The 27,350-nt window shown below is 31.9% G+C and overlaps 3 protein-coding genes and 1 long non-coding RNA gene across 12 annotated transcripts in view; 2 read left to right on the top strand and 2 right to left on the bottom strand.

Annotated features, from left to right (window-relative positions):
• Positions 1-174: 174 nt before the first annotated feature.
• LOC109605352 (uncharacterized) lies at positions 175-8,922 on the bottom strand. Of its 3 annotated transcripts, none has more exons than XR_007547873.1 (12): positions 8,802-8,922; positions 7,042-7,180; positions 2,537-2,860; positions 2,161-2,480; positions 1,878-2,105; positions 1,685-1,812; positions 1,370-1,553; positions 1,221-1,318; positions 942-1,166; positions 710-885; positions 552-657; positions 175-496 (listed from the first exon to the last, which is right to left on the bottom strand). It is a non-coding gene; the product is annotated as an uncharacterized LOC109605352 (long non-coding RNA). The 3 variants fall into 3 exon arrangements; XR_002191953.2 differs by having other exon boundaries at positions 947-1,166; positions 8,802-8,917; XR_002191954.2 differs by lacking the exons at positions 7,042-7,180; positions 8,802-8,922 and adding an exon at positions 2,956-3,099 and having other exon boundaries at positions 947-1,166.
• On the top strand, positions 4,682-12,623 carry LOC109605351 (cytochrome P450 6k1-like). Of its 2 annotated transcripts, none has more exons than XM_049966586.1 (5): positions 4,682-5,452; positions 9,501-10,374; positions 10,432-10,644; positions 11,921-12,172; positions 12,227-12,623. In XM_049966586.1, the coding sequence occupies exons 1-5, from the start codon at positions 5,438-5,440 to the stop codon at positions 12,388-12,390; spliced, it is 1,518 nt and encodes a 505-aa protein (XP_049822543.1). In that variant the 5' UTR covers positions 4,682-5,437; the 3' UTR covers positions 12,391-12,623. The 2 variants fall into 2 exon arrangements, with proteins under 2 accessions (XP_049822543.1, XP_049822544.1); XM_049966587.1 differs by lacking the exon at positions 4,682-5,452 and adding an exon at positions 9,421-9,441.
• A 652-nt stretch (positions 12,624-13,275) lies between these two features.
• On the top strand, positions 13,276-14,662 carry LOC109605353 (protein mothers against dpp-like). The gene has a single exon (XM_020021922.2). It carries the CDS (start codon positions 13,279-13,281, stop codon positions 14,587-14,589), a length of 1,311 nt encoding a protein of 436 aa, XP_019877481.1. The 5' UTR covers positions 13,276-13,278; the 3' UTR covers positions 14,590-14,662.
• A 1,078-nt stretch (positions 14,663-15,740) lies between these two features.
• LOC109604923 (growth factor receptor-bound protein 14) overlaps positions 15,741-27,350 on the bottom strand; it is a 429,146-nt gene continuing 417,536 nt past the window's right edge. For all 6 annotated transcript variants that reach the window (XM_049966498.1, XM_049966497.1, XM_049966499.1 and 3 more), the window contains one exon: positions 15,741-18,090. In XM_049966498.1, the coding sequence (XP_049822455.1) occupies positions 17,811-18,090 (280 nt within the window). In that variant the 3' untranslated portion in view covers positions 15,741-17,810. The remainder of the gene's footprint in view (positions 18,091-27,350) is intronic.

Raw genomic sequence — 27,350 nt, 5'->3', positions numbered from 1 at the left:
ATGCGTTAAGGTGCGTTTCCACTTGAACGTTGACATTACAGATTTCTTTTTTAACACGTTAAGGCTTCTTTCCATTTCAACGTTCAATAATAAATTTTCTAATGTTTTTTCTGAATTTGTTTATGAAAACATTTAAATTAGATATAAATGATTAGGAAAATGAAACAACACATATTAAATATATATTTTTATTTAATACTGCCTTTACAGATTACAATTCAAAAGATTAAATAAATGTAATTTGCGTTTTTGTGAAATATTTTATACATTGATTTATTTAATAAAATGGAACAAATAAAATATTTTTTATATTAATTTTTAACAATTCTAGATATAAAAAAATTAGTGTTAATAGAATGAACAGCAAACAGAATCGAAATAAACAAAGAATATTTATAAAGTAGAAACAAAATAAAATTGTGTATTAAAACAGTCTTTGCCGTACCGTAGGGGATCTTCGTACCTTTGATCATGTTGGAGAAGGTGAAATCAGCATCTGGAATAAGAAAATCAGTAAACTGGAGGTTTGATTGTGGTGTTGGGGGACTTACTGATGATTTTTAATGAAGTGATGTTGAGTTAGACCTTCCAATCACAACATAGTGATAATTATCACGTCGTTCCTTGTTATAGGGGTGTGTAGACAAGTCTATCAATCTAAAAATACCATTAAATTAGTTTGTTTAAATAACTTTAGTTTTGGTATTACCGTTCGTCGTAGAATTCATCACATTTCGTCATGTCTGGTTGTAAAGTAAATGGTTTGGAAATATCCATCTTATAGCAATCAATAGTGGCAAGTTTGTTCCCAATTCTCACGGTATTAATCATCATTCACTCGTGCCTTTTTGTACAGTTAGATCTCTTCACAATTTCTATACAAACCTGTAAAACAATCAGTGATATTTATTTCTACTACTGATGAGAGTTTTTGTTGTTACATTACATTGGCACCTCCTTTTCCTCTTAAGTCTGAATTCCCATGCTCAGAACATTCTTCCAACTTTCCTCTTGTTCAACATTCTGACTCAATAAAAACCTTGCGTCTGTCTAATATATGGAGTAGCGACATTGAGGACAGTCAGGCAGACTACTGTAACAATCGCCGGAGGTACCGTAGGGGATCTTCGTACCTTTGATCATGTTGGAAAAGGTGAAATCAGTGTCTGGAACAAGAAAATGCTACACTGGAGGTTTGACTGTGGTGTTGGGGGCCTTACTGATGATTTTCAATGAAGTTGAGCCAGACCTTCCAATCATGTTACAGTGATAATTACCACGTCGGTCTTTGTAGGGGCGTGTCGATAAGTTAATCAACCTAAAAATGCCATTCATTAGTTTGTTTAATTAACTTTAGTTTTGTTACTACCGTTTGGCGTAGAATTCTCCAAAATTCGTGATGCCTGGTTATAAAGTAGTGAACTCTTTTGGTTTAGAAGTATCCATTTTAAAGGAATAAATACTGGAAAGTTTGTTCCCAATTCTCATGATATAATCATCATTCACTCGTGCCTTTTTGTACAGTTGGAGTTATTTACAATTACTCCAGAAACCTACAAAACAATCAATGTTATTTATTTCTACTTGCGATGAGAGCTTTTGTTCTCAAATTACATGGCTTCCTTGGGCATTTCCTTTATTCTTAGGTCTGAATTCTCATGCACAGAATATTTTTCTAACTTACCTCTTGCACAACATCCTGACTTAATAAAAACCTTTCGTCTGATTAATACATGGAGAAACGACATTGAGGACAGTCAGACAGAGTACTGTAATAATCTCCGGAGATACCGTAGGGATTTCTCTAGAAACCTACAAAACAATCAATGTTATTTATTTCTACTAGTGATGAGAGTGAGTTTTTGTTGTCAAATTACATGGCTTCCTTGGGCACTTCCTTTTATTCTTAGATCTGAATTCCCATGCATAGAACATTCTTCTACTTGTCTCTTGCACAACATCCTGACTCAATAAAAACCTTTCGTCTGACTAATACATGGAGAAGCGACATTGAGAACAATCAGAGAGTGTACTGTAACAATCTCCGGAAGTACCGTAGGGGATCTTCGCACCTTTGCTCATGTTGCAGAAGGTGAAATCAGCATCTGGAAAAGGAAAATTAGTAAACTGGAGGTTTGATTGTGGTGTTGAGGGACTTACTGATGATTTCCAATGAAGTGATGTTGACCAAGACCTTCCAATTATGTCACAGTGATAATTATCACGTCGTTCCTTGTAGGGGCGTGTCAACAAGTCAATCAAACTAAAAATATTATTCATTAGTTTTGGTACTACCGTTTGTCGTAGAATTCAGCAAAATTCGTGATGCTTGGTTATGAAGTAGTGAAATCTTTTGGTTTAGAAGTATCCATTTTGTAGCAATAAATACTGGCAATTTTGTTCCCAATTCCCTCGGTATTAATCATCGTTCACTCGTGCCTTTTTGTACAGTTGAATTTCTTTATAATTCCTATACAATCCTACAAAACAATCAATGTTATTTGTTTCTACTACTGATGATAGTTTTTGTTATTACATTACATTGGCACCTCCTTTTCTTCTTAGATCTGAATTCCCATGCTCAGAAAATTCTTCTAACTTGCCTCTTGAACAACATCCTGACTCAATAAAACCCTTTCGTCTGACTAATACACGGAGAAGCGACATTGAGGACAGTCAGAGTGCTGTAACAATCTCCGAAGGTACCGTAGGGGATCTTCTCACCTTTGATCGTGTTGGAGGTTTGATCGTGGTGTTGGAGGACTTACTGATGATTTTCAATGAAGGGGGTTTCTCCAGGCAAGACTTTATAGTACATATCATTCTTTGTCTTCACCTCTCGTTGACAACTCTTCAAGCACTACAACAAAATACAAATGTTAAGACAACCAATTAAAATAACATAAAGTCGAGGAGGTGAATATTGCTCTGGATAACTTGTTATGTAATAAATACCTTGCCTAGTAGATTCTACAATCCTGTTAATAATTGTGTACTTCGATTTCATTTACTAAGTCCAGATTCTTAAGACATTAATAAAATTTTGATTTGATTTTATTAGGATCGGGAACTCCAGATAACTTTTATAATAATCTGCCAGATCCTGATAATAAATAAATTTGGAACTTATAACTTGAACACAGAACAAAATAAGATATTCGAGTATTGTATTAGGTCAACATAACAACGAGAAGGTGTTAAATATTGCTCGGATAAATTTTTATGTGGCCCTCTGTTACTGATTAACAAAACAGTCCGTGATAAATTTAGGAACCTGTAATTAAACATGACAATTCTCTACTCGTTCAGTACACTTTTTCCAGATGGCACCAGTGGCCATCGAGTGACTTATAATTTTCACAGATGAAAAATAGATATACGAACTATCTTCCAGAATTTCACAGATTAAAAATAATCAGATGTATAAACTAAACTTCGGAATAATATGTCGCATGGCAGATAGTGGCGCCACCTAGTTCAAGTCCGCTAAACTAGTAGAAAAATGTCGTGTTTAATTACAGGTTCCTGATACTGATATATACATGCTTTAGGCGATCTTTTACAGAGGGCGGTACGTGATTATACCTATAAACCTACCCGGAGCAATATTCGAAACCTCTTCGATGTTATGTTAACCTAATACAAAACTCGAATATCTTATTTTGTTCTGAGTTCGAATAGTAAAGTCGAAACAGAACTTCTTATCAGGGTGGCAGAATTCGGAGCAATTATTCAGACCTCCTCGATCTTACGTTATTCTAATAAAAGCTGACGAATTTCTTTAATTTTAGCTTAATTATATCAGAATTTTTGAAATTTGTGCTTAAAATTTCAATGTTTAATGTTTTGGCCTTTTTCTGTTTTCTGATTTCTGGTTAATTGGAAAATTATTATTATTATTATTAGTCTCTGATTAATTTAATATTAACTTAAATAGAAATCTTGAGAATTCGTCCTTGTTTCTTATTAGTATTCTGAACAAAACTAAAAAAATCCCTTAGGACGTAGATAGTGATCACAGGTAGCAAAATATCACAAGTTTGATACAAATCAGAAAGGTTTATTTATTACCTTCCGTTTTGTGTACAGTTAAAATTTAAAACCATCAAAAATCAGAAAAAAAAAATATGTAGGAAATCGTGGATCGTTTCCTTGAATACCAAATACCAAAATTCGTATGAATATAATTTTTACACCCGTTTATAAAATTTGATTTACTTGAGCACAAACAATTAAATCTTAAACAAATTATAGAAATTCGTCTGTTTTTATTAGGATTTATGATAACACAATATTGCTTTAGATGTTTTACATTAAAAATACCTCTTATTATGCCACTCTGATAATAAATTACTTAAACACAAATTAAATAAATTAAGAAATTTAATTGTTTTTATAAGGATAACATAATTTCACCCGGATAACTGGGGTAAAATACATCATGATAATATTTTATCACTACTGTATGTCACAATATTTGATTGGTTAAATATAATTAAGAATTAATTGATTAAGAATTAAATGATGATAATTCATTTTGTCCATTTCTTGGCAATTTAATACAATTTTTAAAAACAACAAAATATTTATAACAATGTTTAAACTATATTTTAAGTAATATGTATATATGGTATATGAATTTTTTAGTTTTAAATAAAATCATGACCTAATTGTAATAACTAACAAAAAGAAAAGCATATAATAATTTAAAAAATAACATTCAAAAAACTAACCACCTTATTTATAATAAAGGGCGATCAATAAAGAATATGGATAATAAATAATTAAATGAATGCAATTGTTACACAGTGATTAAAAAATCGACATTCAACGGTGGATAATCAATAAAACATACTTTGCTGACTTGACGTCAACTATTTTATCAGTACATTGTGCACCTCGCAGTAGTTCTTCGGTTATCCCATAAAGAATTTGTGAAATTTGAGAGGACCTTTTTATTTTTTTGTGGGTATGGATTTAGATGGGCTAATTAAAGTGAGTATTACAACAAAATTTATATGGATTACTTTAAAAATTGCCCTGATTGATTTATCTTGTTTTTTCAATTTTTTTTCAAACATTACACCCTTGTGCTTGTGTGTTTGTCCGGTGACTCATTTGCTAATTACACTTTTCTAATAGCCACGCAAAAAAATCAATATCAACAACAGGTAGGCAGATAACACTTCCACAAAAAGATAAAATTAATCAGTGTGTAGTAATGCTGGAGTCACTAAAATAATAATAAGTTGCACTTAAAATCACATCCATGGGAGTATACGTCAGCTGAATTACATCGTCCAATTGCAAGGCTTTTAACTTCGTCCCCCACCATTGTGTGTGTGAAATTCGAAATTGGGAGTGAGCCTTTTTAAAATCCACCAGAATCCTCACATCACATCTTTTTGTGAAGTGGAGTTTGCACTACGAAGCAATTATGAATTTTATAACCGTGAGTACTATAAAAATATTTTTAAGTCCAATTCACTTATATTTATCTTTTATCTCATTATAATTTATTTAATTCCATCAAAATATAAATATTTTAGCTTAAAGTTTTAATGTATTGAACAAGTTTAAAAATTTACCTTGTGCTAAATAAAATTTTTTTAGTTGTTTTAAAGTATTAGAAAGTTAATGAACAAATTTAAAAATTTACCACGTGCTGAAATTCTAAAATATTAAATCTTTTATTGGCAAAAATTAGTCTTTTTAACAGTTTAATAATTTTATACCTCGTTATAAAATAAAATAAATATATGTCAGTGTAAGTAATACTAATTAAATGAAGTTAAATTAATCACCTAATCTGTTAGATAAAAAATTAGTCGGTTAAAAATTCAAAACTCTCCAATCCATTTACTTATCGGATATTACCTACAGATGAAAAGTTTCCATAACACAATTGATCATACATTTTAATAACGTGGAGCTTGTCTTCGTATAATAAAATATTTATGAGATTTAAATTGTGACAAACACCGTATAATCATCCCTAATGAATAATTCCACCACGGGTACATTATACACGAGGCCGGCGTGGATTTTAATTAAAAAGGATACACTGAATTAGATACCAATTGGTCTATATTTTTCTTTAATTTAATTGAGTAAGCGCTCGTGCTGAGCTGTAAACTCTATACATCAGTGCGAACGCACCGACTGTTTATGTTTAAGTGCACAATACTTTGTCAATTGAGGAGGTAGTAAGTAGTACGTTTGTGATACACTACGAACCACAAGTACTTCTTCCAATTGACCCAGCTTTCCCAGGCAAAATAAATACTTATTAATAACTTTCTTAAGTTATTCATTCTTGCTTAGATTTATGAAATTATTTGATTTCTTTGATAAATTGGCTGGCCCAGAACAGTCCGAGCAATATTTATGTGCGGTGGTGTACACAAATTACTGTAATAGTTACTTAAAGGACTAATGTGTTTGGCGAACGGAAGTACTGATGTACCGGGCTCTTTGGGTTCATTTATCCGAGTGCAAATGCACCACAGTTGACGGTACTCGCAATTTTTCATAATTAACCTCGACAACACTACAAGAAAAACACGACTTGTTGATATTTGTTATTGAACGGTTTATAAATAAAATGCTTCATGTGATTGCACCTAAATATTTTGCAGATAAGGCTTTAAAAAATCTTGAAAAAGAATGTTGTTGACCGAAAGAGGTTCTTTTGTTATCACCGCGATAAATCTGACGTGAGAGGCAAAAAATTGTTTGTTCCACGGTTTATTTATTTTTAATTTTAACAATGAATTTATTTCTTTTTTTTTAATTTTTATAGTTTTTTGCACTTGTAAAAGCTATTTATGGGAGATAAACTTAGATACTGGAAAGTACCAATATTTTTAAAAGTGTCATTGTTTAAAATAGTTTATAAATACTTTTAGTTTAATTGCATCTTAAGTTAAACTGGAACATTACAAAAACATTTTGATAAATTTCCATAACCTCTAAATTATGTTTAAATTCTTTGTTGACGAAGAAATGTTGGGAACGTGAAACAACTAAATTAAAACCTACCTTTTGTTGGTGCTTGCTGGCGGAACAATCTTGGTTGCTTGGCAAAGGGTGAGATAAGAACAAGAACGGTCTAAGTCCAATGACGTTTAACACTTGAATGATTTTTGTCGATTAGTAGTTTTCTACCTTTAATGTATTGCTACGGCCAAAATGTAAGGAAATATAATTGTACAATGGGTAGACAAATATTAACGTTTAATTTAATAATGATAACATAATTTTAACAATCCCCAGTTTGATGATATTAATGTAATAAATTTATTTATTATTTATAATTTTAAATATAAAAAAATTATGATTCATGTTTTTAGTAATATTATTTTATTTTATAGTTTTAATTTAATTTAGTTCTATTAATTCTAATACTTCATTTCAATAACATTATAATAATTCTCAATTTGATAATATTTAGTTTAATATCATTCACTACCGGTCATATGTAAAGCAACTTCAGAAATTTTCATTAATCTTGATAAAAGTGTACCTTTGAATATTCACATTATTGACAGTTATACAGTACGTTTGATAATAACAATACAGCAATACAGTTGTTTATTAGTGAATTTAATTAGTTATTTTAAAAAAAGTAAATGGTCAAAAGTAGAGCAACTAAAAAATAAAACATACTGTGGTGGAAACAAATGCGGAATATTTATAAAAATTAGATTTTTATCCACTGGGATTCATTTAAATTTAAATCGACTGCAATTTTACTCTACTTTTCTTTATTCCGGAAATTTTCTTCAATTTGTTGTTTAATTTGTATCGATAAATGAACACCTCTATTCATTTTTATCTTTAAGTAACAATGTTGGACATAGAAAAAAATTATAAAATCATCCTTATTGAATATACGGTATATATATCGTGTCTCTTTGACATATGATTGACAACTAAATGACAACTTAGACAACTGATGTTTTAGAAATTTCGTTCTGTTCGTTGGCCGTTCTTATCTGCTTAACCATTTTGACGTTTTTGAGCAGTGGTGTCCATATTTTATAAAGCTTCAATGCTTCTTCTTTTCTGTTGAAGTTGTTTCTGCGTTTATGGATTTCAATCGCTTCCCTAATCATTTTGTTGTGATATCCAGTTGTCGATGCAAGCAATTGTGTATCTTGGAATTTTATCTTATGATTTCCATCTAACAATGCATGTTCAGCTACAGCAGACTTGTTTGATTGTCCTAGTTTGCAGTTTCGTTTATGTTCCTTAATCCTAGTCCCTATTGAACGTTTTATAGTAATGATGTATACTTTCCCGCAAGGGCATGATATGCGGTATATCCCAGAAGCTGTTTGACGGTTTCTCCTCTCTTTGGCAGATCTGAGACTGTGTTGAATAACTTCAGGAAGGCACGTACTGAAAAGATCAACTATGTCTGGAAGGAATATTTATGATGTACTGTTTAAGGATTCATTGACAGGAATCTTAGTGAAAAGTGACAATATGTTGAAACTGACCAATATATCATTTACTTCAAGATCCTTTCAATATCTCCACGAACAGATCGAAATTTCTAGAACATCAGCTGTCTAACTTGTAATTTTATTCTTAATTATAAATTGAATAAAATTACAAATAATATTTTTAATATTAATAATTATAATTGCAATATCATTATTTAAATTAAAAACTAAGATCAAAGTCCTTGAATTATAATATATCAAAACGACTCAATTAAAATTATCTCAAATGTAACTCAGATATAAAAATCCTTGACACCACCACAACTTAACAATTGTCCCAACCCAACTTACCAAACTCAACAAAGAGGTCAACAAACCGTGGCCCATGAAATTGAAATCGGCACCACATTATGCGGTGCATCATTTATTTATAAACACAGAAGATTGTGTCCACCGCACTGTTGGGGCTGAGTGTAAATAAATTACGCAATCGCACAGAGATGATGGCCAGAAAGGTCACGTCGGTGCACGGAGTTCCCTCCTGGTTCGCCTGCACCGAAGCCAATTGACTGTTGTCGGTGCACGCCGACCATGGCCAGAAATAAAAAACGGTGTGTGACGATAATTTGCGAACAAAAATTGGTCTGTTTTTAGACTTGTGACACGTGTTTTGTTTGAATTACGTTAGTTGCTTGTAATTATAAAAATCTTGTTTATAGCACATTAAATTGTTTAATTATCAATTAATGAATGTAAACCAGTTGTACAGTAATCAACTTGGGTTTTAAAAGAGGCGAATGCGCCAGTTTATATTTAATAAACCTAAAAACGTTATAAAAAACGTTTATGTTATTATAAAAGATTATTAAATTTTCTGGTTATTCATTGTCGAATAATTCATAATCTTATCTGATGATAAACCACTCGACGGCAGATGTGCAGAACAGAATCCCTCACATAAAATACAATAGAACAATATACTACAATGCATGTATAGTAGTAATTAATTAATTGTTATCTCTAAGTGGCTGATTAATAAATTTTTTCCAGAATATTTGGTTTGCACTGTCACCAACATGGCACAGCATCATCTTTGCCATGCTCACAGTCTTCCTGGCCTACAAATACTTGACCAGGAACCACAACTACTGGAAAGACCGGGGCGTCCCCTTCGTGCCTCCGGTCTTCCTGGCCGGAAGCCTGTGGGAGGTCTTCAGTGGGAAGGCCCAAATCGGCCGCCACCTGGGCCACCTCTACACCCAATTCCCCGGTGAGCCCTACTTCGGCATCTACATAATGGGCAAGCCGTACCTGGTGATCAGAAACCCGGATATAATAAAAAACATAACCATTAGGGACTTCGCCAATTTCGACGACAGGACCTTCGCCTGCGACAAAAAGGCCGACCCCATGGCCGGCAACAGCCTGTTCATAATGAGAAATCCGGACTGGAAGAACATCCGGAACAAGCTAACGCCGATCTTCACTTCGGGAAAGCTCAAGCTTATGGTGCCCCTCATGAAGAAGCACAGCAACGACATGGTTAAATACTTGGAGACCGCCACCGATAAAACGTTAAACATAAAAGACGTCTCTGCTAATTACATGACCGACTTGGTGGCCTCCTGCTTCTTTGGCATTGACTCGTACTCTTTCGGCGAAGTCGATTCGGACTTCAGGATCTTCTGTCAGAATATGTTCAATTTGGGCCTTGGCGATTCTTTCAGGCTGTTCTGTTACTTTTTTATACCCAAGTTCGTGTACTGGTTTAAATTTAGGCTGTTCGACACGACGTTCCTACAAAACGTTTTCAATTCTACTTTGAAATACAGGGAAGAGAAGAAGTTCAACAGGAACGACTTCGTTGACTTGCTGATTGGCATAAGAGATACTTTCAATGAAAAAAACTCAGATGTAAATGTCGGTAAGTAATATTTCTAGGCTTGATTTGTAAAAAGTTAATTGATAATTAATATTTTAGATACAAACAGATTAGTTTCATTGGCCATAACCTTTTTTGTGGCTGGATTTGAAACTACAAGTAATGCTCTTGCCTTTGCCCTTTATGAGTTGTGCGTCAATGAAAAATGTCAGGAAAAACTGAGGGAAGAAATCAACAAAGTTATAAAGACTGAGGACGATATAACTTTCGAAAATGTGCAGTCAATTAAGTACTTGGAAATGGTTATTTGTGGTATGTTAAGTAAATAAAAATATTCATTAAAAAAATTAGGTTTTCCACAAAGATTAGATTTAGAGTGGTTTCATAGATTTTAAATAGAAATCAGTCTGTTAAAAAATAGAATTTACTACAAAGATAACTAATCTACTCTGTAGTACACTTATCTATTTAAAATTGCTTTGTGCTAGGTAATGATAATAAATTGCCACAAATTGTAAGATAAAACTCATCCGTTCATAAATATAAATTACCTGTTTGAAATTTTATCAGCAATAAAAGTTTGGGGACTAAATTACCTAGAAATAATAAAAATTATTGGAGAATTTACAATTATGAAAAATCACTCTATTCAATTTTATTTTATTCATAATACTTTTGCTGTGTGAAAACATTTACAAAATTTTTTAAAATAATGTTTAATATTTTATTCAATTTAAATTAATTGTACTATATTATTTTTCTAATAAACTGTAGTTTTATTGGATAAAATTGGCTGCTTAATAATAATTGTGTTTCTTCAAATAATATTTAACATTTTATTCATTTTAATTATTATACTACATTATCTTTTTAATAAAATGTATCTTTATTGCATGAAAGTGGCTAATTAATAATATTTGTGTTTCTTCAAATAATATTTAACATTTTATTAATTTTATTTTATTATACTACATCATTTTTTCAGTAAAAAGTAGTTTTATTGAATGAAAAGTGGCTAATTAACAATATTTGTCTTTCTTCTAATAATATTTATTTATTTTAATTTATTGTACTACATTATTTTTCCAATAAAATATAACTTTAATACTTAAAAGTGGCTACTTAATACCATTTGTGGTTCTTTAAATAATATTTAATATTTTATTCATTTTACTTTATTATACTACATTATTATTCCAATAAAATGTAACCTTATTACATGAAAGTGGCTACTTAATAATATTTACATTTCCCCAAATAATATTTAAAATTTTATTCATTTTAATTTATTATACTACATTATTTTTCAAATATAATGTAGCTTTATTACATGAAAGTGACTACTTAATAATATTCGTGTGTTTTTCAAATAATATTTAACATTTTATTCATTTTTATTATTATACTACATTATTTTTGGAATGAAATGTAGTGTAATTGAATAAAAGTGATTTCTTAATAATATTTGTGTTTGTTCAAATAATATTTAAATAGAAATTAATTATTTAAGTAAAAATTTTATCTATACAATTAAATTATCTCAAGTACTTTACATAATATTCCAATTTATATGCCTATCTATTCTCAGAAACGTTAAGGAGGTACCCATTTGGACCGTTCCTGAATAGAAACTGCAAAGAAGATTACGTGATCCAAGAAACCGGCTTTAAAATCGAAAAGGACACACCAGTCCTGGTACCGATCGACGGTTTGCACAACGACCCCGAATATTTCCCGGAACCGGAAAAATTCGATCCGGAACGCTTCGCCGACGGTTCGAAACACTTGGTGGCCGCGTGCAAGTACCTGCCATTCGGAAACGGTCCCAGGAACTGCATCGGTAATTGGTAATTCCCAACTCTTAATTTCAAATTGACTAAAACCCACGTTTCAGGTGACAGATTCGGGGGGATTTGCGCCAAAGTGGGTCTGGTGTACTTTTTGAGGAAATACAGGGTGGAAAAGTGTCCCACGACGCCCGTTCCCGTCGTACTGGAACCAAAATCTCCGTTCATGACGCCCATTCATGGTTTGCCCATGATTGTTAGGAAACTGTGAACAAGGCATTGAAAAGATTATTTGATTGCCAATGACACATCGGTGATTAACTAATATTCACGGTTAGGGTAAAATTAATATTTATTGTTTAGTATTACACAATTATACACAAACCAAAGTATTTTGATGTTAAAGTATTGTGATTTCAATTTTGTGTGTATTCTGTCTTTCATGTATTTGTTTTTTGTTAAAAACTTTAAAAATATACATTAAAATAAATGTTCTAAACTTTAGAGCTTTTGATTTCGTATTAAATGACAATAATTTTGCTGAGATAAACTTAATATAATAAAATTATAATTAGAAAAAGGGTCTAGATTTTATGGACTATCCTGGAACCACAGGTGAGTTGTAAATGTTTATTAATTAATCCTTTAATTAATTTTTAGTAGTTAATGTTCATTTTAGTTTGTAGATGAGTGTTTCATTGGGTTGTAAATATATTATTATTTATTAAGTTTATTAGCAACATTTTCTTCTTTTTTATTTACTGTATACTATTAAAATACTACATTAATATTAAAATCCATTCCTGGAATCACGAATTTTGATAATGGCAATAAAGTGCATTTGCATCGGTCAACTGCAAAATAGTTAGATAAAAGTAAATCACATTTGCCCATTTCTTAATGCTATTGAAGCTTTTAAGCTCTTTCTGCAGGTACCCATAATTCGTATAAATCTAAATAATTGTGTGGAAGTTCAGAAGTAGTGTTCACAAATGCAATTTATTGACACTTCAGGAGCCTGGTTGTCTAGAATTAGAACTTCTCTTGTTATTTAACCTCTGGTCAAGGTAATTACAATATTTTTGTTCATAATTTTTGTGTTAGTTAATAATATAAACGTTTTTTAGTTAAAATGTCGGGGGAAGGAAGAAGTAAACCAATGTCAGCCCTCCAGTCGCTGTTTAGCGTCACCAGCCCGGCAACCAAGAAGCTCCTGGGCTGGAGACAGGGCGACGAGGAGGAAAACTGGGCCGAAAAGGCCGTGGACATCCTGGTGAAAAAACTAAAGAAAAACAAAACCGCCCTGGCCGACTTGGAAGCCGCGTTATCCAACCCGGGGACGCCCAGCAAGTGCGTCACCATATCCCGCAGTCTGGACGGTCGTCTGCAGATCTGCCACAAAAAGGCGCTGCCCCACGTGATCTACTGCAGGGTGTGGCGGTGGCCCGACCTGCAGAACCACCACGAGCTGCGCAGCATCGACACGTGCACCTACCCGTTCGCCGCCAAGCTTAAGGACGTGTGCATCAACCCCTATCACTATGAGAGAGTGCACTCGGACGTCCTGCCGCCGGTGTTGGTGCCCAAATTCAACGATATCGTGCCCGGATATTCCAGGCTGCCTTACCCGAAATACTCGGAGCCTAACATGCCCTACAACGTGTCGTACACGCAGAACGGCTTCAACAGCAGCCCCCCGCATCCGGGGTCACCGCAGTCGACGATCTCCAACCCTGCGAGTCCTCAGAACTACGAAACCGCCTCGTCTGCCTCGTACGCGTCTCCTGCACATTCCAGTTCGTCTTCAGTTAGTGGGTTAAACAGTCCTGAGCACTCAGTTGCTTACGAAGTTCAGCCTATTCCGTACCAGGAGCAGCCACGTTGGTCCACCATTGCCTATTACGAGTTGAACACCAGAGTCGGCGAGGTTTTCAATTGCTACTCATCGAGTGTATATGTGGATGGATTTACTGACCCCGTTAACAACACGGACAGGTTTTGTCTGGGACAACTCAGTAATGTCAACAGGAACTCCACCATCGAAAACACCAGAAAGCACATAGGCAAAGGGCTTCACTTGTATAGTGTTAATGGCGAAATCTATCTGGAATGCTTATCTGAGTGCTCAATCTTCGTCCAATCCAGACTATCCAACATGACGCACGGCTTCCATCCAACCACCGTGTGTAAAATACCTCCCAAGTGCTCATTGAGGATCTTCAACAACGCCAGATTCGCCCAAATGCTTTCAGAATGTGTTAACTACGGGTTTGAGGCAGTTTACGAGTTGACCAAAATGTGCACGATTCGAATAAGTTTCGTCAAAGGTTGGGGTGCTGAGTACCACCGTCAAGACGTCACCAGTACTCCGTGTTGGATTGAAATACATTTACACGGTCCTCTTCAGTGGTTGGACAAAGTATTGACCCAAATGGGTTCCCCTCATAATGCCATTAGTTCAGTGTCTTAATTAACTAATTAGAAACTTGGATGTTCATTATTTTGTACATAATACGAGATTTCTTTTTTACATGTAGATATAATTTATTTTAAAAGAAATTGAAAGTATTAGTTATTGTTAATATAAAAACAAAACTAGAGTTTGTGTCTTATTTTGAAGAGGAAGTGGCTATTAAACAATTAAGTGTGGACACTATATCCTAACTTATAATAATCATGAGTTGGAAATGACTACACATATTAAAAATGTATATTATAGATGTTAAATAACACATTGCTAAAAAATACATATTTATATACAAAAATGTGAATATTGAAATATGTAAATACCCGACATGTTAGGAATCGAATGTGCCCCACATCGGGGGTCACCTCTGTCAACGATCTCAAACCCAGCAAGTCCCCAGAACTAAGAGACACCTTCGTCTGCCTCGTATGTAACTCCTGCACATTCTAGTTCGTCTTCAGACCAGAGTCAGGGAGGTTTTTAATTGTTACTCATCCAGCATGTATGTGGATGGCTTTACTGACCCCATTAACAACACAGACAGGTTTTGTCTGTGCCAATTTAGTAATATTAATAGGAACTCCACCACCGAAAACACCAGAAAGCCATAGGTTACATTGGTACAGTGTTAACGACGAAATTCATCAGGAATACTTGTCTGAGTGCTCAATTTTCATCTAGTCCAGACTATCCAACATGACGCACGGCTTCTATCAACCACTGTGTGTAAAATACCACCCAAGTGCTTGTTGAGGATCTTTAACAATGTCAGATTCGCCCAAATGCTTTCAGAATATGTTAATTATGGGTTTGAGGCAATTTAAGAGTTGACCAAAATGTGCACGATTCAAATAAGTTTAGTTAAAAGTTGGGGTAGTGACTACCACCATAAAGTTATCACCAGTACTCGGATTGAAATTCATTTACATGGTCCTCTACAGTGGTTGGATAAAGTTTTGAGCCAAATTTTAGTTCAGTGTCTTAATTGTTTAATTAGAAACGATTATTTGTACATAATATCTTTTTTACTTGTAGATTGTGTAATTTATTCTAAAACAAATTTGTTTACAGTACATAATACAATAGTAAATATATAAACAGAACAAAAGTTTGTGTTTATATTTTGATGGGGGTGAGGAAATAAAACAACCAAGTTTTGAAATATAAATTTATGTCATCTACATACAAAATGTGGTTTATTTTGAAGACGGCTTATTTTTAAAAGAAATACAAGTTGATTTACAATGCGGCAAAGAAAAATAGTAAGCGGTTACAAATAAGTACAGACACTATGTCCTAACTCGTTATTATTATTGTTATTATGAAATGGTAATGACTACACAAACTAAAATTGTATATTATAGATTGTTAAATAACACACTGTTAGAAAATACATATAAATTAACAAAAATATAAATATTGGAATATGTAAATTTGTAAATAAAAAATAAAACAAAACTACATTTTAAATAAATCATTTGTTTTTAAAATGTCTTTTTGTAAATTCGATATGAAAATACTGAAATAAACATTAAATCATACAGTTAGTATTTTTAAATTAAATATCACAACTACCTTGAACAAACTAAATACATTTATAAATTTTGTTACAATATTGCTTCTACTTTAAAAATTATTTTTGGCTTCCACATCTAACTTAACGAAAAATTGGACCACACGTTATCAACGACCGAAACGTGATCGTTTCGACGTTGCATAGCATGGCCAATCTAAAATCTATATTTCTGAGTGCTGAATTGCAAAAACATATTTAAAACGCGTACCATCAAAGATTGTGCAGTTATATATTTTAAGAGAGATGGCCTGTTTTAAATTTATTCAACCAATTCCTTCTGGGTATATGCCAAATACGTTTCACACCCAAATTCTCAAAGCCACAGCCTTCTCTAATCTTGTGTTTTTTTTCGTATTCAACAGAAAGTCAATACAAACTAGGATCACCCTGTATATTAGAGAGATTGAATACTGAAATTTGTCCTAATAATAACAACTAAATTTAATATATATCCTATCAATACAAAAACGACATTAAATAATACAGACTCGAGGATGGAATCGTCTGTATAAATAATATTTTATGGTTCAATATGCCAATTGGTTTATAATTAATAATTTTCTTTGGAAATTAGGCAATCTTAATTCTATAATATTTCGCTAAATTTATTGTAATTCAAATGCCCAATTCATCTTGGAATATTGTTGTACTCGAGATTTACCTAAAAATTTAAGGACATAGACAATATGAGATCGATAATACAAATTGTAACATTCAATATAATTTTTTTTTAGTTACCAAAAAACACAGAACAAATCATGCATTAAGGCTTATGTACAATTTTTTCGAACGAAACTACATCAAAAATTTCAGTCTGTCATGTTATGTATACTTGTATATTTTTTACAATGCTAAATTTAAAAATATACATATTATGTACATATTCTATACATTAAAACCTCAAGCACAACAATCCTTTTTAGGGATTTCTAAATGATTTCATTAACAATATTCAACAACTTAAAAATAATTGGTCCTAAGATAAAATGAATAATTAAAAATTGGCGACATATAAAATAAACAAGAAGCTCCAAATATAGAGTCGGTCCTCTATCTTTGGGTCATCTTGTCGTTACAAATCAATACAGAGTGATCTAATTAATATAATAATCGATAATAATTGAAGGTTAGTCAATTTTGAATCCAGTCTTTTATGAAGCTCGTACAAAAATATAAAGCCAACCTTCAGTGTGAATGAAACAATAATATGTCGCTAATTTTTTTTACATTTACGTCTAAACATAAGCATAATAATTAATAAAAATACAGAAGGCAATGAACTAAAATTAATTACCAGAACTGTGAGTAAACCCTGTATACATTTTTCATGCAATATTTATAAAAAATTTGCAGTCGATAATATATCTTAAAACAATGTGAAAGTTAAGTCAGTATTTTATTTATGTCAGATGGCGACTTTGGAAGTGTGATGTAGACAAAACTTTGGTACATTTATGTGATGTCTCCAATTCTCTAATGATATACATATATAAATAGAAGGGATAGCACATACATAAAAAGGGGAAAACGTTCCAAAGTCGCCCGAAGTCAAAGTTCACATTCAAATACGGCCGTCGACGGTACAAATCTCAAGACCCAATGCAATTTAAGATTCCCGAAAGAGAGTCCCCACGGATGTCGGCCGTGCTCAGTTGGCCTGCGCCAATCTGACGCCCGAAGAACTGTCGGAGGTGTGGACCACGTAGTGCGTGAGCCGCGTGGGCAAGCAGCCCGCGTTCAACTGGTAGAACTCGACGAGCTGCAGCAGATCGTAGAACTTGGTCACGCCGCTGTCCAGCGAGTAGACTTGGGCGTCACGTACCGGGTCTATGAGCGGCGTGATGGGCACGTGCATTATCTTGCCCAGCGCCTTGTAAGTCAGGACGAATGCGCCGGGACTTGATCTGCTCTCGCGCACGAGGAACACCCTGCAACGGAAAAATGAAAAAAATAGATGTTAGATATTTGTTCGGGAAACGTGTTTCGATTCACGGCGAACCGATTACGAAATGTTTCAGATGCTATTTGCGGTGAATAAGGAACGTGATGACATGTAAAGTTTATGGGGAAACAGTTAAATATTATAATATTAAGAAACTTATATCATAAGAAAATGAAATTAATAATCAAATTAAAAAGAAAATTAAATGTATCAAATTTTATGTAAGGTTTTAAAGATTCTGCCAAATTAAATGAATTCTAAAGAGTCCAAAGAATATTAAGAATATATCTTTCCTGTCAAGATTGCTAATTATAATTATTAAAAATAAAATAATTTGAAATTCCAAAACTCTTTTAAAATTTGTAAGAAATTGGAATCTAAAGAATTTAAAGAATCTTAAAAATTCAAAAAAAAATGTAAAGAATATGAAGAATCCAGATAATCTAAAAATTCTAACTAACAATTTATTAAATTAAAATATAATAGATAATAAATAAAAAATCTAATATAATAGAAAAAGAAATATTCAACATATAAATAATTTATATAATTAAAAAGAATATATATTAAGAATTAAAGAATTCTAATAATAAAATAATTTTAAATCAGTCTACAGAATTACAAAAAATAAAAGAAAAAAAGGAAGAAAATACCAGAAAATTTCAGTCACTTAAGTAGTCAAGTGAATTACGATAAAAAAGAAATATTCAGAAAAATCTGAGATATAAACAATATTAATGTTAAGAATATACAAATGTTTTAAGAATTATCTCTAATTTTAATTATTAAGAAATTAAAGAATTTATGAATATGAAGAAACTAATAAATTCAAAGACTCTAACTAATAAATTAAAGGATCAAATGAATTACAAGACAATAAGTACTAAAAAAATCTAAAAAAAAAACAAGAAATACATTATACTATATATTAAGAATATCGTAAGAATCAAAAAGAATAAAGAATTATAATTATAATTAAATAATAATAATACAGATATCAAATTGTAAGTATTTAAATAATATAAAAGAACTATAAAAAATGTTTGAATAATACAAAAAAAAAGAAATATTCATTATATAAATAATTTACAGAATCAAAGAGATATGTATTAAGAATTTAAAAAATGAATTAAAGAATTCTACTAAAAAACTGATTGTTTACAAAATCTAAAAAAAAACAAAAAACAAAATAAATATAGAATTCTAACAACAAAATAATTTTAAAATAGTGTACAGAATTTAAAAATTACACATAATAATGGAAAGAAATAAGGAATAAAAGGATTAGAATATTTCAATCAAGTTAATTAAGAGACAATAAAGAAAGCAATAAAAATTCAGAAGAATCTGAAAGACATCAGAATATACAATAGACATCAGAATTATCTCTAATTTTAATTATTAAAAAATTAAAGAATATACAAATTAGAAGACTCCAAATAAACAAATAAATTCAAAGACTCTAATTAACAATTTAAAAAATCAAATGAATTAAAAAACAATAAATATTAAAAATTTTAAAAATTAAAAATAAAAAATATATTATACAATGTGTAAATATTCCTAAGAATTAAAAAGAATATTTGATTATAAAAGAATAATAACCATTTATATAAATTAAAGATCTATGAAGAAGAAATTCAAAGACATTAACTAACAATTTCAACAATCAAATGAATGAAAAAAAAAATCTGAAAAATAAGAAATATACTATATAATGTATAAATATTCCTAAGAAGTAAAAAGAATATTAAGAATCAAAAACAGTAAAGAATTATACTTATAATTAAAAAAAATCTATAGTATCTAATTTAAATATAAATAAATTTTAAGCATTTAAAATCATATAAAAATAAAACAATAAAAAAGATTTGAATAATCCAAAGAAAATAAGAAATTCTAAAAATCTAATTAATAATTTAAGTAATTTAAAATCAAAAGAATAAGAATTATTCAATATATACATAATTTACAGATTCAAACAAAATATGTACTAAGAATTTAAGAAATGAATTAAAAAATTCAAATAAAAAAATTGACAGTCTACAAAATATAAGAAACAGAGAACAAAAGAAATAGAAAGTTTTAATAATAAAATAATTTTAAAACCGTCTCAGAATCAGTCATTCAAGTAATTAAGTAAATTAAGAGACAATGAAGAAACAAAAATTCAGAAGAATCTGAAAGACTAATCTCTAATTCTAAAGATAAAAAAATTAAAATATCCATTAATACGAAATATATAATGTATTAATAATTTAAAGAATATGAAGAATCCAAATAAACTAAGAAATTTAAAGAGTCTAACTAACAATTTAAAGAATTAAAAGAAAATAATGACTAAAAATCAAAAAGAATATCAATAATCTAAAGAATCTATAAATATCAAGTCTCTTTAAATATTTATAAATTGTATAATACTAAAATAAAAAAAAAGAAAATAAGAAATTCAAAAAATTTGAAGAATCAAACATATTAAAAGACGAAATAATTTAAAGAAAAATAATAAACATTCAGAATTAAAAAGAATATGTACTAAGAATCTAAACAAACAAAATTAAAGAATTTTAATAAAAAAATCGTAACTGTACAAAATCTAAGAAACACAAACAAAAGAAATAAAGGAACAAATAGAATGGAATATAACAATTTAATATTTTAAAAATATAACGAATCAGAAGAATCTGAAAGACAGAATTAGAAAACTAAATGATCTATAAATACGAATTATTCAATGTATAAATAAATAGTTTAAAAATATGAAAAACCCAAAGAATAAAATAACAATGTTAAGATTTAAAGAATACAAAGCAACTAAAAGATAAAAAAATCAAATAAATTATATTACAAAAAATAAAGACTAAAAACTAAAAATGACAAATATGAAATAAGCAATGTATAAATAATTTGAAAAATCAAAAATGTTAAAAAATTAAAAAAATAAGAATTCTGATGAAAATTCTTAAGAAATTAAAAAATCTTTAAAACTCAATTCTTTTTGAATATTAAAAAATGTAAGAAACTAAAGAAAGTGAAGTATCTAAAGGATCCAAAAAAACAATGAAAGATATGATCAATTCAAAGAATCTAAGAAAATTAATGTCTTATCAAACAATTTAATGAATCAAATTAATTAATTGAAAAAAAAAGGATCCAAATAATCAAAAGAATATGAAATATTCAATAAATAAATAATAATTGAAAGAATCAAAATGAACATTAAGAATTTGATAGATTTTAAAGAATCGTAATTGGAAAACAAATAATCTAGAAGTTATAACTTAGTCTAAAGAATCTAAAAGACTCAAATAATAAAAGAAATAAATAAAGAAAATGATACCAAAAAGATTAAAGTGTTTAAGAAACTAAAGATCTAAATTATAATATTTAAAAATTCTAAGAAACTAATGAATCCAGAAAGTCTGAGAAATTTAGCAATCCAAAGAATGTAAAGGGCATAAACTACAAAACAAAAATGCTAAACAATGTGGGCCACCTAAAGAATCCCGAAGTGAATATTTAAAGAAGTACGTGCAACATCTAAAAGCAAGTAATTCCAAGAAACAACACGAAGTAGAAACCATTTTTACGATGCACTCATTAAATGAATTGTGCATGTAAATCTGTGCATTGGTACAGATGATCGCGAGTCTCGACCTAACCCACTTGTTTCGCGACTGTTTTATGATAATTTATGCAAAAAAGCATAAATCATGAAGATGAATATCTTCATCCAACTACCTTGATATCCAGCCCACGCATAATTAACAAAGAAACGTTGAATAACTGTAAACGCAATAAAAAGCTGTGCGCACGAATGTCATGACAAAATTATTATAATTTGAAATTGCCTGTAAACGTTTATTTTAATAAATTTTTTGTGCCGGTGAGTCACGGTGAGGCGATGACAATTAGCAGCAGTGCGATGATAATTTCCTTTGTTCACATTGCATAAATGCATTAAAACCCAATTTTCTAAAATGATAAGGCCTTGGACAAAGTAACAGCGATAAGGCTTATCGACCGACATGCATTTATTCAATTTTTCCTTTTAATTGACAGATATCGTAATTAGCATGTGCAACTAAGAAAGAAGCTTTTCCGTTTTATTACATCACTTCAACATACATGACACCAATTACGGTACATTTTGAGTTTTTTTTATTAATGCATAAGTTGAATTGGTCGTTTTTTGTTCATTTGTTTAATGGAACTCGATAAAATCGCAAATAATTGATAATCAGCGTTATAAAGTAAGGTAATTACTTTATGAAAATTATGTGTTCAAGAACGTTAACATAATTAATATATGTATGACAAAATTGACATGGCAACAGATACTTGTAATTACACATGAAATCATTAAACCGAAGACAACATGTGATTCTGCACATAAACGTAAATTTGATTACAGCACGTCACTCACGAATTCATCGAATTACTCAATAAATTAATAAATTAGGTTGGGGAAATTGTGAACTTCTTGCATTACTTATTGAAAACTATTTCGATTGGAACAACATATACTACGAATAATCTGAAGGATTAACAATGGTCAGTCCTCTTAGTCCAATGATAACCAAATTCTTTATGGAAAAGTTTGAATAAAAAGCGATTGAGACTTCCAAACACAAACCTTCTGTTTGGTATCATTACGTGGATGATACTTTTGAGATATGGAAACATGGACAAGAAAAACTAGATCAGTTTCTAAAACACCTAAACTCTCAACATAGCAATATCAAATTCACAATGGAATTGGAGAAGGAGAACCAAATACCTTTTTTGGATGTCCTAGTAAAAAGAGTGGGTGAACATTTAGACCATACAGTATACCGAAAACCTACACACACCCATTGGTATCTACATAAACTATCTAACCATCATTCTAGTCAAAAACAAGGGGTCATCAAAACACTAACTGAAGAAGCCAAAAGGATATGTGCCACACATTCCTCGCTGAAGAACAAGGACAATTAAAAAAGATACTACAGGCCAAGTGCTCAGAAATAAGACCTACAATGAGACCTCATACTAATAATAAAGATCCTCCTAGTGAGCCCACGATTGGTAAAGCTTTTCTCCCATATGTATGTAAAGTTACCGATAGAATTGGAAAAATCTTATTAAAACATAACATCCATACTGTTTTTTATACCAACAAGGAAGATTCAACACAGTCTCAGATCTGCCAAAGATGGGAAAGACCATCAAACAGCTTCTGGGATATACTGCACACCATGCTCTTGTAGGAAAGTATATATAGGTACCACAAAACGTTCAATAAGGACTAGATTTAAGGAACACAAACGAAACTGCATCCTAGGACAATCAGACAAGTCTGCTGTAACTGAACATGCACTGTTAGATGGAAATCATAAGATAAAATTCCAAGATACACAACTGCTTGTCTCGACAACTGGATATCACAACAGAATGATTAGCGAAGCAATTGAAATCCATAAACATGGAAAGAACTTCAACAGAAAAGAAGAAGCATTGAAGCTTGATAAAATATGGACACCAGTGCTCAAAAACACCAAAATCGTTAAGCAGATAAGAACGGCCAACGAACAGAACGAAATTTCTAGAACATCAGTTGTCTAAGTTGTCATTTAGTTGTCAATCAGATGTCAAAGTGACACGAACCAAATCAGACCTCTGAAGATGCCATCTAACCATCATCTTAGTCAAAAACAAGGGGTCATCAAAACACTAACTGAAGGAGCCAAAAGGATATGTGCCACACACCACGTCGCTGAAGAACAAGAACACTTAGAAAAGATACTACAGGCCAAAGGATACAAGTGCTCAGAAATAAGACCTACAATGAGATCTCATACTACTAATAAAGATCCTCCTAGTGAGCCCACGATTGGTAAAGCTTTTCTTCCATAGATGTCTAAAGTTACCGAAGGAATTGGAAAAATCTTATTAAAACATAACATCCATACTGTTTTTATACCAACAAGGAAGATTCAACACAGTTTCAGATCTGCCAAAGATAGGAGAGACCATCAAACAGCTTTTGGGATATACTGCACACCATGCTCTTGTGTGAAAGTATATATAGGTACCACTAAACATTCAATAAGGACTAGATTTAAGGAACACAAACGAAACTGCATCCTAGGGCAATCAGACAAGTCTGCTATAACTGAACATGCACTGTTAGATGGAAATCATAAGATAAAATTCCAAGACACACAATTGCTTGACTCGGTAACTGAATATCACAACAGAATGATTAGGGAAGCAATTGAAATCCATAAACACGAAAACAACTTCAACAGAAAAGAAGAAGCATTGAAGCTTGATAAAATATGGACACCAGTGCTCAAAAACACCAAAATCGTTAAGCAGATAAGAACGGCCAACGAACAGAACAAAATTTCTAGAACATCAGCTGTCTAAGTTGCCATTTAGTTGCCAATCAGATGTCAAAGTGACACGAACCAAATCAGACCTCTGAAGATGCCATCTAACCATCATCTTAGTCAAAAACAAGGGGTCATCAAAACACTAACTGAAGGAGCCAAAAGGATATGTGCCACACACCACCTCGCTAAAGAACAAGAACACTTAGAAAAGATACTACAGGCCAAAGGATACAAGTGCTTAGAAATAAGACCTACAATGAGATCTCATACTACTAATAAAGATCCTCCTAGTGAGCCCACGATTGGTAAAGCTTTTCTCCCATAGATGTCTAAAGTTACCGAAGGAATTGGAAAAATCTTATTAAAACATAACATCCATACTGTTTTTATACCAACAAGGAAGATTCAACACAGTTTCAGATCTGCCAAAGATGGGAGAGACCATCAAACAGCTTCTGGAATATACTGCACACCGTGCTCTTGTGGGAAAGTATATATAGGTACCACAAAACGTTCAATAAGGACTAGATTTAAGGAACACAAACGAAACTGCATCCTAGGACAATCAGACAAGTCTGCTGTAACTGAACATGCACTGTTAGATGGAAATCATAAGATAAAATTCCAAGATACACAACTGCTTGTCTCGACAACTGAATATCACAACAGAATGATTAGGGAAGCAATTGAAATCCATAAAATGGAAACAACTTCAACAGAAAAGAAGAAGCATTGAAGCTTGATAAAATATGGACACCAGTGCTCAAAAACACCAAAATCGTTAAGCAGATAAGAACGGCCAACGAACAGAACAAAATTTCTAGAACATCAGCTGTCTAAGTTGCCATTTAGTTGCCAATCAGATGTCAAAGTGACACGAACCAAATCAGACCTCTGAAGATGCCATCTAACCATCATCTTAGTCAAAAACAAGGGGTCATCAAAACACTAACTGAAGGAGCCAAAAGGATATGTGCCACACACCACCTCGCTAAAGAACAAGAACACTTAGAAAAGATACTACAGGCCAAAGGATACAAGTGCTTAGAAATAAGACCTACAATGAGATCTCATACTACTAATAAAGATCCTCCTAGTGAGCCCACGATTGGTAAAGCTTTTCTTCCATAGATGTCTAAAGTTACCGAAGGAATTGGAAAAATCTTATTAAAACATAACATCCATACTGTTTTTATACCAACAAGGAAGATTCAACACAGTTTCAGATCTGCCAAAGATAGGAGAGACCATCAAACAGCTTTTGGGATATACTGCACACCATGCTCTTGTGTGAAAGTATATATAGGTACCACTAAACATTCAATAAGGACTAGATTTAAGGAACACAAACGAAACTGCATCCTAGGGCAATCAGACAAGTCTGCTATAACTGAACATGCACTGTTAGATGGAAATCATAAGATAAAATTCCAAGACACACAATTGCTTGACTCGGTAACTGAATATCACAACAGAATGATTAGGGAAGCAATTGAAATCCATAAACACGAAAACAACTTCAACAGAAAAGAAGAAGCATTGAAGCTTGATAAAATATGGACACCAGTGCTCAAAAACACCAAAATCGTTAAGCAGATAAGAACGGCCAACGAACAGAACAAAATTTCTAGAACATCAGCTGTCTAAGTTGCCATTTAGTTGCCAATCAGATGTCAAAGTGACACGAACCAAATCAGACCTCTGAAGATGCCATCTAACCATCATCTTAGTCAAAAACAAGGGGTCATCAAAACACTAACTGAAGGAGCCAAAAGGATATGTGCCACACACCACCTCGCTAAAGAACAAGAACACTTAGAAAAGATACTACAGGCCAAAGGATACAAGTGCTTAGAAATAAGACCTACAATGAGATCTCATACTACTAATAAAGATCCTCCTAGTGAGCCCACGATTGGTAAAGCTTTTCTCCCATAGATGTCTAAAGTTACCGAAGGAATTGGAAAAATCTTATTAAAACATAACATCCATACTGTTTTTATACCAACAAGGAAGATTCAACACAGTTTCAGATCTGCCAAAGATGGGAGAGACCATCAAACAGCTTCTGGAATATACTGCACACCGTGCTCTTGTGGGAAAGTATATATAGGTACCACAAAACGTTCAATAAGGACTAGATTTAAGGAACACAAACGAAACTGCATCCTAGGACAATCAGACAAGTCTGCTGTAACTGAACATGCACTGTTAGATGGAAATCATAAGATAAAATTCCAAGATACACAACTGCTTGTCTCGACAACTGAATATCACAACAGAATGATTAGGGAAGCAATTGAAATCCATAAAATGGAAACAACTTCAACAGAAAAGAAGAAGCATTGAAGCTTGATAAAATATGGACACCAGTGCTCAAAAACACCAAAATCGTTAAGCAGATAAGAACGGCCAACGAACAGAACAAAATTTCTAGAACATCAGCTGTCTAAGTTGCCATTTAGTTGCCAATCAGATGTCAAAGTGACACGAACCAAATCAGACCTCTGAAGATGCCATCTAACCATCATCTTAGTCAAAAACAAGGGGTCATCAAAACACTAACTGAAGGAGCCAAAAGGATATGTGCCACACACCACCTCGCTAAAGAACAAGAACACTTAGAAAAGATACTACAGGCCAAAGGATACAAGTGCTTAGAAATAAGACCTACAATGAGATCTCATACTACTAATAAAGATCCTCCTAGTGAGCCCACGATTGGTAAAGCTTTTCTTCCATAGATGTCTAAAGTTACCGAAGGAATTGGAAAAATCTTATTAAAACATAACATCCATACTGTTTTTATACCAACAAGGAAGATTCAACACAGTTTCAGATCTGCCAAAGATAGGAGAGACCATCA

Source organism: Aethina tumida, chromosome 4 (genome assembly GCF_024364675.1).
Source record: "Aethina tumida isolate Nest 87 chromosome 4, icAetTumi1.1, whole genome shotgun sequence".
NCBI lineage: Eukaryota > Metazoa > Arthropoda > Insecta > Coleoptera > Nitidulidae > Aethina > Aethina tumida.
The sequence above is the reverse complement of the archived record's forward strand: the minus strand, read 5'-3'. Positions and strand labels throughout refer to the sequence as shown.